Genomic DNA, 19,135 nt, shown 5'->3' on the forward strand with positions numbered 1-19,135 from the left:
GGCAACTGTTCCGAAAACATTCACTATCACATTGTTTCTGGAATGGGTTTACGAGTATCACTCCAGCCAAACTATCCTCGATATTTTCTACAATCCATTCTGAATGAATAAATAAATAACATTCATTTGATTTCAACTCATCTTCAAAATTGAGTACAGGCTTGGTTCCCCTTACCGAGGAAGGGATCTTAAGACCATAAGAAATTAGAACGGGGGAGGTCACTCAGCTCCATTCCCCGTCGTAAAGAGTCAAATAATATCAGTCAGAACCCTTTCTTGTCTCAACTGAAAGCAAATGTGTGGAGAGATGAGGAGAAGAAGATGTACAGATACAACACGAGGATCGAAGCAAAAGTTTTTTCAAGAAGTTATGACTTGGACGTGCCTCTGTTGGACTGGGGTGGACAAAGTTAAAAACCATACAACACCAGGTTATAGTACAACAGGTTTATTTGGAAACACAACCACCTGATGAAGGAACAGCGCTCTGAAATCCAGTGCTTCCAAAGAAATCTATTGGATGATAACCTTATGTTGCATGATTTTTAACTTAAAAAATGTTAAAAGAGTAAAAGGCAACGACTGGAAATATTACAATAGCAGCAAGATGCACAATCAGCAAGATAAATAGACATAGGACTGTCAGTTCTTAATGATGTTATATAACACTCTCAGATATCAGAGTAAAGGATTCTGTAGGCAGTAGTGATCGTAAATTATAGTTGATAGAGATCAGTTAGTTGGATCAGAATCGGAATTAATAGAGAAAGGAAGCACACCACTCTCTGGGTGAAAGCACTTCTCCTCATTTCACTGCTACCCGATTTACTTGAAACTGTGACCCCCTGGTTCTGAACATCCACACCCAACCTCCAGGTTCATCAGGACATACTTCCTGCGTTTCCCTGCCTTTTCATAGAGTAAATGGCACAGAAACAGAGTCGTTTGTCCAATCAGTCCACGCTGACCCTGTTCGCAAAATAAACTAGTCCTAACAACCTGCATTTAGCCTATATTCTCCAAACCATTCCTATAAATGCCTTTTCAACATTACAACTGTGTCTGACTTCACCACTTCCCCTGGCAGTTCATTTCACACACCAATCACTCTGTGTAAAAAAAAAACTTGCCCTAAAGACCTTTCTTAAAATTTTTCTCTTCTCAACTTAAAAATATGCCCTCGAGTTTTGAATTCCTCCATCAGAGGGAAAAGATGCTTGTAATTCACCTTATCTATGCTTCTCATGATCTGAGAACCTCAAAATTGTCAACCATGAACCTCCACTACTCCAGTGAAAAATGTTCCAGTTTTTCCAATCTGTTTTTGTGTCTCAAACCCTCCATTCCCAGAAACATTCTGCTAAATCATTCCAGTACTCTCTCTGGTTTAACAATATCCTTCCTATATCAGGGCAACCAGGATTGCACTCAGTATTCTAGAAGATGCCTCAGCAACAACCTGCACAACCTCAAACTAACATCCTAACGCCGATACTCAAAGGCTTGATCAAAGAAGGCAAGTATGCTAAATGACTTTTTACACGCTCTGTGATACAAATTTCAAAGAACTGTGCACCTGTGCGCCTAAATTCCTCTGTTGTACAACGCTGGCCAAGGCCCTATCATTAATTACATCAAGTAATGTATTTGTATAACCAAAATGCAATATCATACATTTATCCAAATTAAACTCTATCTGCTACTCCTCAGCCCATTGATGCAACTGATCAAGACTCTTTGTATTCTTAAGTAACCTGTTTCATTGTTCACTATACCTCCAATTTTTCATACTTGTCATTTGCATGCTTACTAACCATGCCTCCAATATTCTCATCCAAATCATTTAATTGAATCACAAATAACAGTGGACACTGCAACAAACCTTATTGAACAAGACATGCCCTATTCCTCCAATCTGAAAACAACCTTCCAACATTACTGTTTCCTGCCATTAAACCAATTTGTATCCAGTTCACAAGCTCATCCTAAATTCCATGTGATGTAACTGTCCTAATTAATCAATCATGCGGAACCTTATCAAAGGTTTTACTGAAGTCCAAGTAAACAACTCTCCACTCGTCTTTTTTTGTTCACTTCATTAACAAGTTCAATCAAGTTTGTTAGAATATATTTTCCATGCACCAAACCATGCTAACTCCCTAATAAATCCTCTCCTCTCCAAATGCATGTAAACACTATCTTTCATAACCACGTCCAACAACTTATCTATCACTGATATCAGACACACAAATCTCTAGCTTCCAGGCTTCTCATTACAGCCTTTCTTTAACAAAGGCTCAATATTAGCCATCCTAGAATATCAGGTTGTGTGTGTGTGTGTGTGTGTGCGTGTACGCGTGTGTGGCGTATGCAGACATGAGACATGAGACAAATGGTGTGGAAATTTTTATTCAATGTTCACCACCAGGATGAAAGGAAACATCCGTGTGGCCAGTGATGAGCAATGGCCTTCTCATGAAAGGGCAGTGCTGCGTGATCAAAAAAGTGAAGGAGAGGGCAATGATTAAATCATAAGTTCATAGATCATACAAATCTTTCAACACGGCTTTGTGAGGGGCAGGTCATGCCTCTCAAATCTTATCGAGTTCTTTGTGGATGTGACTAGAAAAGATGATGAGGGTCGAGCTGTGGATGTGGATTATATGGACTTCAGCAAGGCATTTGATCAGGTTCCCCATGGTAGGCTTATTCAGAAGGTCTGGAGGAATGGGATTCAGGGGAACATAGCTGTCTGGCCAACAGAAGACAGCGAGTGGTAGTAGAAGGAAAATATTCTGCCTGGAAGTCAGTGGTGAGTGGTGTTCCACAGGGCTCTGTCCTTGGGCCTCTATTGTTTGTAATTTTTATTAATGACTTGGATGAGGGGATTGAAGGATGGGTTAGCAAGTTTGCAGATGACACAAAGGTTGTAGGTGTCGTTGACAGTATAGAGGGCTTTTGTAGGCTGCAGCGGGACATTCACAGGATGCAAAAATGGGCTGAGAGGTGGCAGATGGAGTTCAACCTGGATAAATGCGAGGTGATGCATTTTGGAAGGTCGAATTTGAAAGCGGAGTACAGGATTAAGGATAGGATTCTTGGCAGTGTGGAGGAACAGAGGGATCTTGGTGTGCAGGTATATAGATCCCTTAAAATGGCCACCCAAGTGGCTAGGGTTGTTAAGAAAGCATATGGTGTTTGGGCTTTCATTAACAGGGGGATTGAGTTTAAGAGTCGTTAGATCTTGTTGCAGCTCTATAAAACTTTGGTTAGACCGCACTTGGAATACTGCGTCCAGTTCTGGTCGCCCTATTATAAGAACGATGTGGATGCTTTGGAGAGGGTTCAGAGGAGGTTTACCAGAATACTGCCTGGACTGGAAGGCTTATCTTATGAAGAGAGGTTGACTGAGCTCGGACTATTTTCATTGGAGAAAAGGACGAGGAGAAGAGGGGATCTAATTGAGGTATATAAGATAATGAGAGGCATAGATAGAGTCAATAGCCAGAGACCATTTCCCAGGGCAGAAATTGCTAACACGAGGGGTCATAGTTTTAAGCTGGTTGGAGGAAAGTACAGAGGGGAAGTCAGAGGCGAGTTCTTTACACAGAGAGTTGTGAGAGCATGGAATGGGTTGCCAGCAGCAGTTGTGGAGGCAGGGTCACTGGGGACATTTAGGAGACTCCTGGACATGCATATTGTCACAGAAATTTGAAGGTGCATACGTGAGGATCAGTGGTTGGCACAACATCGTGGGTTGAAGGGCCTGTTCTGTGCTGTACTGTTCTATGTTCTATGTTCTAAATATTATTACTCAGAGCCCTGCAATTGCGTCCATAATGTCTTGGAATACATTCGATCAGGTCCTGGTGATTTGTTTACATTTATGTTTGCTGAGACTACCGGCACTATTTCGTCTGTAATGTCATTTGTTTTCAAAACATTAATATTCATTTCCCAGAGTTCTCTAGCCTCTACTCCTTTCTGAAAAGTAAAAACTGTCGCAAAATATTACCTTAACATCTCCTATTAGAATTTTATAGTTTTCTGCCAGATCCCTTCCTCGTTCTTCTAAGCTCTAGTGAATATAATCCTAACCAATCCAGTCTCTCATCATATATAGTTGACCACCATCTAATTGTCTGTCCCGAATTGCCCATTGAGAAGGTGGTGTTGAGCTTCCTTCTTGAACCACCACAGTCCATGTGCTGTAGGTAGACTCACAATGCCCTGAGGGAGCGAATTCCAGCATTTTGACCAAGCGGCACAGAAGAAACTACTGACATATTTCGAAGTCAGGATGGTGAGTGGCTTGGAGGGGAAGCTGCAGGGTACAAGGTTCCCATGTATCTGCTGCCTTTTAGATGGAAGCGGTCATGGGTTTTGAAGGTGCTGTCTGAAGATCTTCCGTGAACTTCTGCAGTGCATTTTGTAGATAGTACACACTGCTGTTACGAAGCGTCAGTCGTGGATCGACACCATCCAAGGACAAAGCAGCCCCCACTTGACTGGCACCGCTTGTGGATGTGGTGCCAGTCAAGTGGTGGCTGCTTTGTCCTTGGATGGTGTCGATCTTTTCCAGGAGTATTCCCTAACTCTCCTGATTTGCGCCTTATAAATGGTGGACAGGCTTTCGGGAATCACAACAGGATTCCCAGCATCTGATCTGATCTTATAGTCACTGTGGGTATGTGATAACTCCAGTTGAGCTTCTCCACGAAACTCCACGATGTCGATAGTAGGAACTCAGTGTTGGTAACACCCTTAAATGTCAAGGGGTGATGGTTAAATTCTGCCTCGATATTAACTCCCAGGATGTTAAAAGTGGGGAGATGTGAACACCATTGAATGTCAAGGGGCAATGATTAGATTGTCTCTTATTGGAAATGGTCATTGCCTATCACTTGTGTGGCGCGAATGTTACTTACCACTTGATAGCACAACTGTGGATATTAATCAGACATTTTTGCATTTGGACATGGACCGTTTCAGTATCTGAGAAGTGGTGAATGGAGCAACTATCAGTGAACATCACCGCTTCTGACCTTTTCACGGAAGGAAGATCATTGATGAAACATCTCTGCTCCTGCCCTCGAGTCCCCATAACTGGGAGAGTCCTGTTAAAAGCAGCTTACACAGACATGGCATAAAACCATCAAAACATTTTTTGGCAATAGCTAGACAAAAGAATGACCAACCTGATACTGTGATGTTTAGTTCATTCGAAACCCACTTTTTATAGCCAATTTTTAATTCACACCGATAAGATGCTTCATCTGAATACGCTGCACTTTCTATGGTCAGTGACCCGTATGTAGACTGTTTTATTAACCCATTATTTCGATACCATCCGAAATGATTACGTCCTCTCAGGTTCTGGGGTCGGGTCCAGCAGCTCATTTCAATCCTCTCATTTCTCAGAGCATGTTCAGGATTGGCTTCCAGAGTTAGCACTTCATCAGAAACTGCCAAAGCATAACGACACTAAATCAGCTTGGAATGCAAATTACATTTGATAGTTGAATGTTGTGGATTCCAACACCGGGAAGGGGATGTTAGAGCTGCACGGGACATTGATGATGCGCGGCTGGAACACTGTGTACAGTTCCAGTCTCCACACGACAGGAAGGATTTTATTCCACTAAGGGGGGATATAGAGGATAGTCCCAGGATATTGCCTACGAGGAACAACTTTAGTGATGAAGAGAGGGTGAATAAGTTCATGTTGTTTTCTTTCGAATAGAGAAGGTTGAGGGGTGTCCTGATAGAGCTGTGTAAGTTTATGAGGAATATGGATAGGGGGGATATGAAGCAGCTGTTCTACTTAGTCGAAGGGTCAATAACAAGGGGGCTATCACTTCAATTGAAAGGCAGGAGATTTGGGGGGAATTCGAGGATTATTTCATCTAGAGGGTTAATAGGTATGAAGGACAAAGCCTCAATAACCCTCTACGGTAAAGAATTCCACAGATTCAATCCCCTCAGAGATGAAATTCCCCCTCACCTCCATCTTCAATTGGCAACCCCCTTTATTTGAGAGGATGCCCCTCTGGTCCAGACTCTCCAAAACAAGTTCCGCATCTCCTTTCCAAGTCCCTCTACGAATATTCAACAAGATCAGCTTCTGTTCTTCTAAATCTACTCAATCTACTCAAAATCTCGTCATGTGGAATTACTAACCCCTAGCCTAATCTTGTGAAAGTTACTGACCAAAAAAAAGACGTTTGAGCAGTAAATCATGTTGAAACGTGTATTGGGCTGAAAATTGGTTTGTAGTTAAAGAAAATACCGTGTGTCGTTCATTAACACTTATCAGAAGGACGAGGAGACGCTAGAGAGGGTACAGAAATGTTGCCTCGTTGGGAAGGTATTAACAATGAGGAGAAATTGGACAAACTTGGTCTGTTTTCATCTGAACAATAGTAAGTGAGGGACAACTTGATGGGAGTTTACAAAATTATGAGAGGCATCGATGGAAGTCTTGTTTTTCAAGGGTAAAATATATCAATTACTGGGGGACATGGGTTTCAGGTAAAGGGGGGAAATTTAAAATAAATGGAAGAGGCAAGTGTTTTACCACATAGAAAATGGTAAGTGCCTAGAATGGCTTTTCAGAGAAGGTGGTGAAGGTAGATACTATAGCTACGTTTAAGAGGCCTGCGGACAGATATCCAAACAGACAGAGGATAACGGGGTATGAACAGCCTCGAGGTAAAAGGTTGACAAAGGCATCATGTGTCAGTACAGTCTTGGTGAGTTGAAGGGCCTGTTCCTATGCTGTACTATTCTTTATTCTTTGAACACTGCAAGCTCCGCTTACATGTAAAATTTTCAAAATAAATGAGAGTCAAAGTTCACTTACCTGTGACGACAACTTCAACAGTTTCACTCTTTTTCCATGCAGTGGATGTCATACAGTGATAAGACCCACCGGTTTCACTGTCGACGGGTACTTCGTAAATATTACTCTGTGTGGAATCGAAATATTGTTCATTTTTGAACCAATAAATAACTCGTCCTTTATCTGTTGCACATTCCAGTTTTAAAGTCCCTCCTTCTTTTAAGAAACCAGTTGCAGGATTTATGTAAAGCACAGGCCTTCGAATAGCTGAAAAAAAGGAGTAAGTTTATGAATCCTATAATTGCATTTTTATGATCTCTCACTGCTATAAGCCTCAATGTCCCCAGTATACAGAGCTCTAGTTCGAGTTGGTTATCTGACCTAACAGTACAGTCCAGACAATAAGACCTAAACGGGATGAATGTTGGTGGTACCTGACGTTGGTTTGCTTCTAGTATCGCCTCTGCGTCACCAACCATTTAAGTAGGTATATATATATATACATATATTTCTTTTCTCTCAAAGGGCCTAAAGCTGATAGAGACCAGCAGATCTACTGTTTGGAAGAGTTAACCGCACAGTTTATATTTAGTCTTAATGTAGTCAGCTGGATAACAACATGAAACCAATTCTATGATATGCAACACTTTAACCACAACTCAATTTGATCTGTTGGCCTCAACTGAAAAAAAAAACGGATTTTTACTCTGTGTTTTCCAGAAGACGTTCTCAGCCCAAAGCAAAGTGTGCAGTACCAGACAATAATCTCCCCAATGCTAGAACATTTAACCATTGCCCCTTGACCTTAAATGGTGCTCCTGTCACTGAATCCCTCTACTCTCAACATCCTGGAGTTTCTTATTGACTAGAAACGCATCTGGATTCATCATGTTAATAGAGTTGTTGCAAGAGCAGATCAGAAGCTGGGAATCCTGCAATGAGTAACTCATCTCCTGATTACCCCGACAAAGCCTGTCCACAATCGACAAGGCATAAATTAGAAGTTTGATGGAGTACTCCCACTTGCCTGGATGTGTGCAGCTCCAAGAACAGAACAAACACTGTAGAACATTCCAGTGCAATACAAGTCCTCCAGCCCTCGGTGTTGTGCCAACCTGTGAAAACAATCTGATCTCCATTTATCTTACACTATTCAATTTTCATCCATATGGTTATCTAATGAGAGTTTAAATGCCCTTAAATTTGGCGAGTCTACGACTGTGTGATCCCCACCTCTAGTACTCCCTGACTAAAGAAACTACCTCTGGCATCTGTCCTATATGTACCAACATTAAATTTATAGCTATGAACCCTCATGCCAGCCATCACCATCCAAGTAAGCTTAACATCATCATGGCCAAAGCAGCGCCACTTCATTGGCACTACAAACATCCACCACCAACTCTCGAATGCATTGCAGAAATTCATCAAAGGTACTGAGACAGCACATTCCAAAGCTCGGACCACATCAATCTCGCAGGAAGAGGGCAGCAGACGCATGGGAACCACCACCTGCAAGTTTCCCCTGAGCCACCCAACATCCCACTCGAAAATATACTGGCCATTTCTTTAATGTTGCTAGTGTCAAACACTTGGAATTCCCTACCTCAGGACATTGTTGGTCTTTGTTAGCCGCAGGGACCTCATCGGTTTAAGAAGACAACTCAATACCACGTTTTCAAGGGGGCAACAAGAGATGGGGCAATAAATGCTGGGCCCATGTCGCACAAATGAATGAAATTTCACGTTTCATGTACCTGCCCATTATAGTCTGTCCAGTCAGTGACGTTCATGTTGCACAAATGAATGAAATTTCACGCGTCATATACCTGCTCATTATAACCTGTCCGTACTCCCTTATGTTCTCCTCCTTCACCCTTCTTCTTGTTTGCTACATTTCCAAGCTTTATGATCACTTATTATGGAACTGAAGATCGGAACTGAAGATAATATCCATCAATAATTATCATAACGGTAGTCACAGCTAGCTCTGATCTGCAAGAGGCACCATTTAGCACAGACGTCCTGTCAATAAAGAGACAGTAGCGTCCATATTCCACAATGTTGTTCTCAAATATATTGTAAAGACGCTCACTGACATTATCTATTGGTGCTCTCACCTTGAATTTAGCTGGTGGATTTGTAATGTGGTATTTTAAACTAAAACTTACCAAACTTTTTTAAAATACATGCTCTGTAGCAATTACATTAAATCCTTCAGTTTATTGTTAGAACAATCTTATCTGATCGGTTCATCCATCATTGACACTGCCTTTCTACTCATTTTTTAAACCATAAGGATTGGAGCAGGCCATTGGCCCCTCGAACCTGCTCTGCCATCCATTTTTTTGTGACTGATTTAACATTCCTCACATGAATTTTACTGCCCTTTCCATTTATTTTTTGAGTGATCGAGAATTTATTTATGTAGATCTTCAATGTATACAAGAACTCTTGCACCCATACACACTGTTTTCTGTGGCAAGTAGTTCCAAAATCTCGCTATCGTCTAAGAGATGACATTTCTCCTCATATCACCTTTTAATTGGTGCCCCATTATTCTGAGAGTGCACCCTCTGGTCCTAGACTCTCATATGATGAAGAAACATCCTCTCAGCATTGACCCTGTCAAGTCCTGATAAGTTTCAATGAGATCACCACTCGCTCTTCTAAATTCCAATGAGTAGAGTACCAACAAACCCTCCACACCGGGAATCATTTTAGTGAACCTTCTCTGAATTGCCTCCAATGAAATGATATATTTCATTTAATAAGAGAAGCAAAACAGCTCCAGTGCTCAACAAAAAGTCTCATGAGCACCTTGTACATTTGCAGAAAGAGTTCCCTATTCTCTTTCAACCCCTTTGAAATAAGGAGCAAGATTCCCTTTGCACTTCCTGATTACTTGCTGCCCCTGCTGTGTGTTAATTTTCTGTTTTTAATACACAAAGTTCCGGCCCCCACCAAGTCCATTTCTGGTGCAGCTCTCTGTAGTTTCTCTCCATTTAAATAATATTCTATTCTCCCTTCCAAAATTATCGTAACTTTGTATTTTCACAAACATCTTGTTTCAAATCTCATGCTCATTTGAAGTATTGTGATTAACTTAAATTTTGGTACAGATTTACTGAATGGACTGTGTCGGATGTGACTAAGTCAAAAAAAAAGCCATTAGTCTTCATTATAACTGGTGGAGCACCCATATGGGAGAAGGTTTGAAAATGATTCCAGTGCCCGATCTTTCAGAGGATATCCCTAACTCCTGATCAGGAAGACTGGGATCAAGTCTAATTTGATGCATGATTGGAAAAGGTCACTGAAAGGACGTGCATAGCATGGCTTGAAATTTGTAAATGTTTATCCAAAAATTAAAGTTCCCTCTTACGTTGGGTGATTCCAAACAGAGCAAGATTCACTGGAAAACAAAAGGGAATTGAAATAAATGTCATTATTTTTGCCAGTATCCTAGAAATTGCAAGTAAATACAACGTCAAAGCAATGTAAGAGGAAAAACAGCAGTGAAGCAGCACGTGTCCTGTCTGTAACTCAATGGGAACTATTGACTGTTCAATCCTATCGACGAGGAGGCAGAAATATAAATTGATATGAAGTGCATGATGACCCGATTGGTTTCTCATTCATGTATCATTCCAACTGCAGATGTTGCTTTGTAACATTCTACCAACTATTTATACCTTCGTTTGCCCCTCCTGTTTTCTCTTCGCTTTGTTTGCCATTCCCTGTGCCATTCTTCTGAGTTAAGAAGATTTTTCTTTAAAGATTATGGGAAAATTATGGCAAAAGGATTCAAGTTTCTTTGGCTTAGCATTTTTTGCCTCACCGAGATCCTTAGAAATCCCCAAAGTCAGCCAAGACTTATCAATGACCTCCATACTGACGCTTCTAATTCAGAGACAAGAGGCTGCGTTACAGCAGGGCTTCCTTTGGAACATATCTGAAACGATTCCAGATGTTTCCGCAACTTCTGCTGCATGCTAAGTCACTTCACAAGGGAGCTAAGACTTTCTTCAATCTAAAGTCAGAGCCGAAGAAGTGTACATTTCTGAAAAAGGCCTATTGACCAATCAAGTCTGCGCTCATCAAAAACAACCACCTCACTATTCGCTAAGCCCATTTCTTTCCCAGCATTTGGTCCACAGATCTGGAATCACGAGTTGGCATCTGATTTTTTTCTTGAACGTGATGAGGGTTTCTGCCTCTCCCTCCCTGACAGTGAGTTCCAGATTCCTACCACACTTTGACTGAAAAAGTGTTTTCCTTCCGTCACCCTCTTAACTTCCTGCCACTTACCTTCAATATATACTTCCCAACCCCAATCATTAATCTCTTTGTCAAGAGGAAAATGGTTTCTCCTGTCTACCCGAATTATGCCCCCGTACATGTCATTACACACACACACACACACACAGGAACTTCAATTATCCGAACGAGATGGGCGGGCACTATTTCGTTTGGATAATTGATTGTTCGGTTAGTTGACTAAGTGCCTTTCCTCTGCTCCCTGTTCAGGAAACTGCAGCAGCATACCGCGCACGAATCCCGCCCCCAAAATCGGACCCCGCCCCGCCCACAACCTCGTCCAACACTGACCCCTGCCCGCCCCAACCCTGTCCAACACCGCCCCCGTCCAACACTGCCCTCTCCCTCCCGTCCAACACTGCTCCTTGCTCCGTCCAACACTGCCCGTACCGTGCCCTCATCCAACACCATCCACAGCCCCTTCCACTCCCGCCCCTGTCTAACACAGCCTCCTGCCCGCGCCCCATCCACCCCCGCCGGCCTCAATCCAACACCAGTCCCCGTCCACCCCGCCCTGTCCAACACTGCCCTCAACCGCACCCCAAACCCGTCCAACACCAGCCGCGCCTGTGCCCCTGTCCACCCCCGCCCACCCCCAACCTCATCAAAAACCGCCTTCCTCCGGCCCCCTGTACCGCCTTCCTCCCGCCTGCACCCCAACCCCGTATAAAACCGCCTTCTGCCCACCTCATGTCCACCCCGCTTGCCCCCAACCCCATCTGACACAGCCCCCCAGCCCACACTACCGTGCAGCCCCTGTCTACCCCCGCCCCCTCTCTAGGGCAGCTGAACTGGACATCAACAATAAGACTGCTGCTGCAACTACCTTTGTGGGGTAAGTCTCCAAATAGCAAATGCACTGCCATAGCCACATACACACAACTTTTTACTGCACCGTTTTGACAGTTTCCACATTTGCCCTGTACGGGACAATGTTGAAGAGAGTCTCTGGAAAGGTGCGAGGGGGGGAGGTGGCGGGGTGGGGGGCGAGGGTGCACCCCTCTGTAGAACTCCAGAGAAAATGTGAGGAGAGTGAGAGGGTGGGATGTCAGTCAATTGGAGACGGTGTCTGTTTAATCACTGTAAAAAAAAGACATGATCGCTGTTGGAAACACGCCTTTACTGTAATGTTTCTATCGGGACCTCGAGATCTCCTTAGGATAATCTGATATTCAGATAATTAATTCAGATAATCGAAGTTCTTCTGTATATCAGATTATCCGAAGCAGATCTCGAGGTCCTGATACAAACAGTACATCAAAAAGCTGTTTCAACCCTGAACGTGTCTTTTGTTTACAAGGGATTCACTGAAATGCTGCAGAGAACAGTCCTTGGACATTGATGGGAGCCCAGGCATTGTCTCAAAGTGACTGGGCTACTGCCCTCTCTATCTTCCCCAAATGTTTCCCAAGGGTTCTACATAGTGGTGAACTTTAAGAACCCCACCCCCCCCCCCCACCCCTTCCCCAGGTATTCTGCCTAACATTGTCCTGTACAGGGCAGAGGTGGAGCTTGTCAAAACGTTGCATCTGCCTGTGTTTGTGTGTGCTATTTGGAGACTTATCTCACAAAGGCGGCTGCTGTCTTACTGCTGGTGGCAGTGCAACTGCCCCGGAGGAGGTGGGAGGCTGACAGGGGCAGGTGGAGCACTAGGATGGGGCACGGACGTGGGTCAGATGGTGGGTGGAGGCAGATCGGGGGCAGGAGGAGCTGCTGGACAGTGTTGGGGGTGGAAAGAGGGCGGCGTTGGATGGGGTTGGGGGCGGTGTTTGACTGGGTTGAGGTGGTGAGGGTCGGTGTTGCATGGGGTTGAGGGGGGGTGTTTGATTTGTTTGGAGCAAGCGAGGTGTTGTTGGATGGGGTTGGAGGCGGGCGGGGGGGGCTGTGTTGGATGGGTTGGGGGTTGGCAGGCGGCGGATGGGGGCGGTGTGGACGGGGTTGTGGTCTGGCTGCGGGGGCGGTGTTAGACGGGGTTGGGATGGGGCCCACGCACGCTGGGCTGCTCCACAGGGTGTTCTGCAGTCTCCTGAATGGGGAGCAGACTTGACAGAAAAATCTGAGCACCAGAGGAGGTGCATTGAATCGATTAACCGAATAATCAACCATCAGAACAGCATACAGCCCAGCCAACGCATGCGGATCATCGAGGTACACACACACACACACACACACGCACATATATATATATATATATATATATATATATATATGTGTGTGTGTGTGTGTGTATGTGTATGTGTATATGTATGTATGTATACACAAACAGGCACGTAATGTTTCCCAGCTCTTTTCTGAGGAAAGCAAACCAAGTCTGTTTAATTTCTCTCAATCACTTAAATTCTCTAGCCCCCAAGATGACTTTCTGGTAAATCTCCTAACGTTGATGAAAAGAGATGGCATTTCCATTCACTGCTCAGTGACTTATGTCACCCCTCTATATTGTTGTGAGATTTGTGGGATTCTGAAATTCTGCTGATCCATCTATGTCCTGACAGTTTTAGATCATAGTGCATGTGTGCGTCTAACTTGTGTCCCTTTCTGAGAAGATTGAATGATATTCCACAAAGCTGGATCAAAGGACAATAACTTGAAATGTTCATTCTTTTCTCTTCCTTAGCCCCTCTTTCTCGCTTTCTCGAGAAATGCTATCATCCAAGCTCCCATCTTTTTTCATTCCCGATTTCTGCCAATTTTATTTTTCTGTTGGCCACAGTAATTAGCTCCCACTTTCCTGGAACTGAGAAGGAAGTGTAGTGTATCTGCCGCAGAATGTAACCTAAAATGACCGGAGAAAGGGAAGGTTTGTCAGGGGCAATGTTACTCTATCATACACACTTACAGAGGGTCAGAAGCAAGGAGATTAGTGACATTTCTGATGCGGTTTTGTAGTACAGCAGTTTCCAACTCAGTGTGACCTGTTGCCAGCTACATCAATGCCTTCTCTCTCACATTTACCTGTAACAGAAGGCGATAGGTTCAGAAACATCAAATGGAAGCAGCTCTCTCTATACACTCCAAACATTTCCAACTAATTAATGCCACTTACAGGAACAGCAGTAGGCCATTCAGCCCCTTGGAGCCTACTCTACCATTCAACGCCTGACCTGTGGCCGAGCTCCATATATCTGCCTGCCCCCTATCCCCTTCATATTGCTGCGGAAGAAACATTGACGAACTCAGAATGGAAAATAACGACTGATCCACCATCCAATGGCATTTATGGAAGTGAGTTCCAATCACCTCCCACCCTTTCTGTGGGAAGCACTTCCTAACATTTCTCCTGCATGTTCCATTCCTAAATCTCAGAATATGTCCTCCCCATTTCTAGTATCGCCAACCAGTGGACACAGTTTCTCTTAATCCATCCTATCTTTTCCTGTCAATATCTTCAATCGGATCGCCCCTCAACACTTTAAATTCTGGAGAAAACAGGTCTCATTTGCGTAATCTCTCCTCATAATTTAATCCCTGAAGTCCAGGTCCCATTCTTGGCAACCTAACTTGTACTCTCTCCAAGGCGAATCCATCCTTCCTAGCATTGAGTTGAGACAGCAGTGCTCCCATTGTCCAACAATCGCTAGAGATTCGATAGATCTGGCAGCACTTGTGGAGAGTGTCTGTGTCTGTGTGTGTGAGGGAGAGAGAGAGAGAGAGAAACAGAATTAATTTTATAAACACAGGAAATACTGGAGAAATGCAACAGATCTGGCATCATATTTGGGGGGAGGGAATGAGAGAGAAGGCAGGGTAAGGTTACAGTTTATGAACACAGGAAGTGTTGGAGAAACTCAGCCAGTCTGGCAGCATTGGCGGGGAGTGTGCGAGAGAAGCAGAGATAATGTTTAGATTTGATTACTTACAGTGTGGAAACAGGCATTAGGCCCAACAAGTCCACACCGACCCGCCAAAGCGCAACTCACCCAGACCCATTCCCCTATATTTACTCCTGCGCCTAACACTATGGGCAATTTACCATGGCCAATTCACCCAACCTGCACATGTTTGGACTATTGGAGGAAATTAGAGCACTCGGAGTAAACCCACGGGGAGAATGTGCAACCTCCACACAGTCAGTCGCCTGAGGCGGAATTGAACCTGGGTATCTCGCGCTGGGAGGCAGCAGTGCGAACCATTGTGCCGCCGCCGTGCCACCCATGGTTTATAGTTTATAAACATAGGAAGTGTTGGAGAAACTCAGCCCGTCTGGCAGCATTTGTGCGGAGTGTGCGAGAGAAACAGAGATAATGTTATAGTTTATAATACGGGAAGTGCTGGAAAAACTCAGTAGGTTGGGCAGCATCTTGGAAAGAAAGAGAAACAACTATGGGATGAATACAAGCAAATGAGACTAATGTAGTTCGTGAAACTTGTTTGGGATGGCTGAGCTGGGGTGAAGTATCTGTTTCTGTGCTGTAGGACGCTATGACTACAGTCCCTGTCGCTCTCCAGACTCAGAGTCTTACATGGTCATTGGGAATATTGAAGCAGATTGAGGACCGAAATAATGGGTCTGTTTCAGATTCCCTTGCCCATTGCCTTCACTGCTTAGGAGACCAGAGAGAATATGCTAACAAATTCTCTCTGACCGTTGGCTCCAAAACAGAGAGACACAGGAAGCTTCCCACGTTTCATGGCACTCATATGGACACCCATCCAGACTACCGCCTCCCCGAGAAGGAAATCCACATCAGCTCTGCAAGGCTTTTAGAATGAGCTTTATCAGCGTTCAGCAGGCATCCCGAGGCAGAATACACCTCTGCAGCTGTAAGTGATATATTGTCACGGATCTTTCTGCCTTTAAACCAGCAACATCTGCAACTAAAATAGAATTCACTGATAAAAGTAAACGAAAGAAAATCGTGCAACCCACCAAAACACAGAATCTGTCCATCCCCCCGCCAATCCTAATACATATCTGCTTTATATCTCTATTTCCCTTTCACCACAATTAACAACCGATTTGTTCTTTGTACCACCACTGACCTGTTCCACTATCGAGAGTATTACAAACACTGTTTTTTCCCAGCCTTTCAGTTATGAAGAAGAGCCACTGGATTCGAAATGTTATCTCTGTTTGTCTCTGAGCTTCTTCAACACTTTCTGTGTTTATAACCAGTAATATGGAACAGTACCGCACAGGAACAAGCCTTTCAAACACCACAACAAAGGAAACTGAGCCATTCTGCATGTCCTTGGTGCATATCCCTCCATTCCGTGAATTTCCAAATGCTGACCTAAAACAGCGCTTATCAAATACCATCCCTGGAAATGTGGTTCAGACTCCTACAACTTTCTGTGTAAAAACAACTCGCCCCGTACATCTCCTTTGAACTTCCCTTCTCTCAACTTAAATGTATACACCAGTATTAGACATTTTAACTTTAAGGAAAAACGATTCTGATGATCAATGCTTTCTAAGCAAAACTTAATTTTATAGACTTCTATCATTTTCCCCCTCAGCCTCTGCCGCACAAGACGAAACAATCCAGGTTTTTCTAGCCTCTCATTATCGTTGATGCTGTCCTTTCCAGGCAGAATCCTCGTAAATCTATTCTGTATTCTTCCAAATCCTCCACATCCTTCCTGTAATGTCGTGATCAGATTTGAACACAATACCCTAAGTATGGCTTAACTAATGTCTTATGGAGCTGCAATTTTACACCCTGACTCTTATACTCATTTCCCCATTCAATAAAGGCAAGAATGTCGTACGCTTCCTTTACCACCCTATCTACTTGCATGGCTATTTTCAGTGACCTCTGGACTTGATCCTTCTTTACATCAGAGCTGGACGATTAAGTGGATATTTTATTCTTAACGTTTGATCTCCCAAAGCCTCATATTTACAAGGATTATCCTTCATCTGCCATTTCTCTGCCCATATCTGCAAACGATCTGTATCCCATCCATAACTCCACCAACACAAACAGCAGAGATCCCTGTGAAATGATGGACCTCTAGGCTGAAAACCACCTTTCCACCATTACCCTCTGTCTTCTTTGGGCAAGCCAATTTTTAATTCAAGCCGCTAAGTAATTGTGGATCCCATGCATCTGAATCTTCTGGATAAGCCAACCAAGAGGAGCCGTGTCAGATGCCTTACTAAAACGTATGGAAATAGCACCCACAGCTCTACCCTCATCGATCACCTTCCTCCCCTCCTTGAAAAATTCAATCAAGTTAGTAAGACATGAGCTGCCCTGCACAAAATCATACTGACTGCCCCACATTAAACCGCGCTTTTTCAAATATGCACAAATCCTTTCCATAAGAGTTGTCTATAATAGCTTCCCCACCACTGATGTGAGAATTGCTGGTCTATGGTTTCCTTCATTATCACTATTTTCCTTTTTTAACAAAGGAACAACATTAGGTACTTGCCAGTTCTCTAGACCTCTGCATTGCCTCGCGAGGATACAAAGATCTTAGCCAAGGCCCCAGAAAACTCTCTCTATTACGTCTGTCAATAATATGGGGTAAATACCATCGGGCCTTGATGTCGATGCCATCGGGCCCTGAGGACTCATCCACCTTCATGCTTTCAAGAGACCCACATCACTTCTTTCTTGATCTCAACATGCTGTAGTTAATTAGTGTGCTCCACACAAATCTCACTATCCTACATATAATTTTCCTGGGTCAATACCAATGTTCATTTAGGATCTCACCCACACAGTCTGCCTCCAAAAACAAGTGCCCTCCTTTTACCGTGATTGGTCCTATCTTCTCCCTCATTATCCTCTGTTTGTAATGAGACCTGTTGCGTTTCCGCAACATTTTCTGTGTTCTGTGTAACGTTAACTCTGTTTCTCTATCTCTCTCTCACTTCTATTTTTGTTTATTCAATTGCTCATACTCACACTCGCTATTCAGAAAGTAACATTGTGACATCACCAATTTGATGGTAACAATTATTAGACACAGTCTAAACGTATTGATCTGATATTTTCCATTCTATACTGTGCTACTGACCCATCTGGTTTTATTTTACAGCACAGAGCACTTTTAATTATAAGTGGTCGGACAGACAGTCCTGACACGAGACCAGGAATGCGATGATGTGAATTGCAGTATTCATTAACAAAAAAAGAGACCGTGGGGGATGCTGGAGAAAGCAAGCAAAAACAGAAAGTGCTGGAGAAACTCTGTAGGTCTGGCAGCATCTGTGGAGAGAGAGAGAGAAAACGAGTTAACGTTACAGATTGCAAACACAGAAGGTGTTAAAGAATCTCAGCAGGTCTCGCAGCATGTGTGAATAGAGGCAGAACAAAAATAACGTTACAAATTATAGATACAGAAAGTACTGGAGAAACTCAGTAGGTGTGGTAGCGTTTCTGAATAGAGACACTACAGAACTAATGTGACAGACTATAGACAAAGAAAGTCCTGCAGAACCTCAACAGGTCTGTCTGCATGTGTGAATAGAGACAGAACAGAGATAACATTGCAGTTTATAAAGACAGAAATCACAGCTGTTGTGTGTGACCAACCTTCTGCATACACGAAACGGTCGGTGAAAACATCTGTAGGAAACTGCAGATGCAGAAACACCGATCTGCTAGGTAACTGAAGCATACCCTCCCCACTCTTACATTCAAATCCCGTCACAATGAACCGGAACATACCACGAGCTTTCCTGAATGCGATGTAGCTTCACACCAACCTTCCATCCTTACAGAACCAACTGCCCGGAATGTGCTGATTTCCCAACTGGGAGTCTCTCAGAAAGTTAAATGTTTTTGTTGTTTGATTCTGAATGAGAAAAAGGAACTGCAGTGACAGATTGATCAGCTGCATCGCTTTTTTGACGCAGTTATCACTCAGTGTTCCAGTCAGTCCCCGCTCCCTGGGGGGCACTGAAAACAGCACGAGTGCTAGAACAATTTTAAACAAAGGCCTTATGGGACAATAAGTTTCCATTCTGTAAATGTCATGTTCAGTGGAGCTCAGCGAGTGAGAGGAGGATTGCCGAAG

At 43.6% G+C, this 19,135-nt stretch overlaps 1 protein-coding gene across 1 annotated transcript in view; it reads right to left on the reverse strand.

Annotated features, from left to right (window-relative positions):
* The window catches only part of LOC148135484 (Fc receptor-like protein 5), a 39,316-nt gene extending 20,384 nt beyond the window's left edge, over positions 1-18,932 (reverse strand). The window contains 5 exon segments of the mRNA XM_087984553.1: positions 5,199-5,465; positions 6,863-7,108; positions 10,227-10,256; positions 14,001-14,116; positions 18,787-18,932. Coding sequence (XP_087840679.1) covers positions 5,199-5,465; positions 6,863-7,108; positions 10,227-10,256; positions 14,001-14,031 — 574 coding nt within the window. The 5' untranslated portion in view covers positions 14,032-14,116; positions 18,787-18,932.
* Between the last annotated feature and the right edge of the window lie 203 nt (positions 18,933-19,135).

Source organism: Chiloscyllium plagiosum, unplaced genomic scaffold (assembly GCF_037043375.1).
Source record: "Chiloscyllium plagiosum isolate Xiang-an unplaced genomic scaffold, Cpla_swu_hap1 HiC_scaffold_49, whole genome shotgun sequence".
NCBI lineage: Eukaryota > Metazoa > Chordata > Chondrichthyes > Orectolobiformes > Hemiscylliidae > Chiloscyllium > Chiloscyllium plagiosum.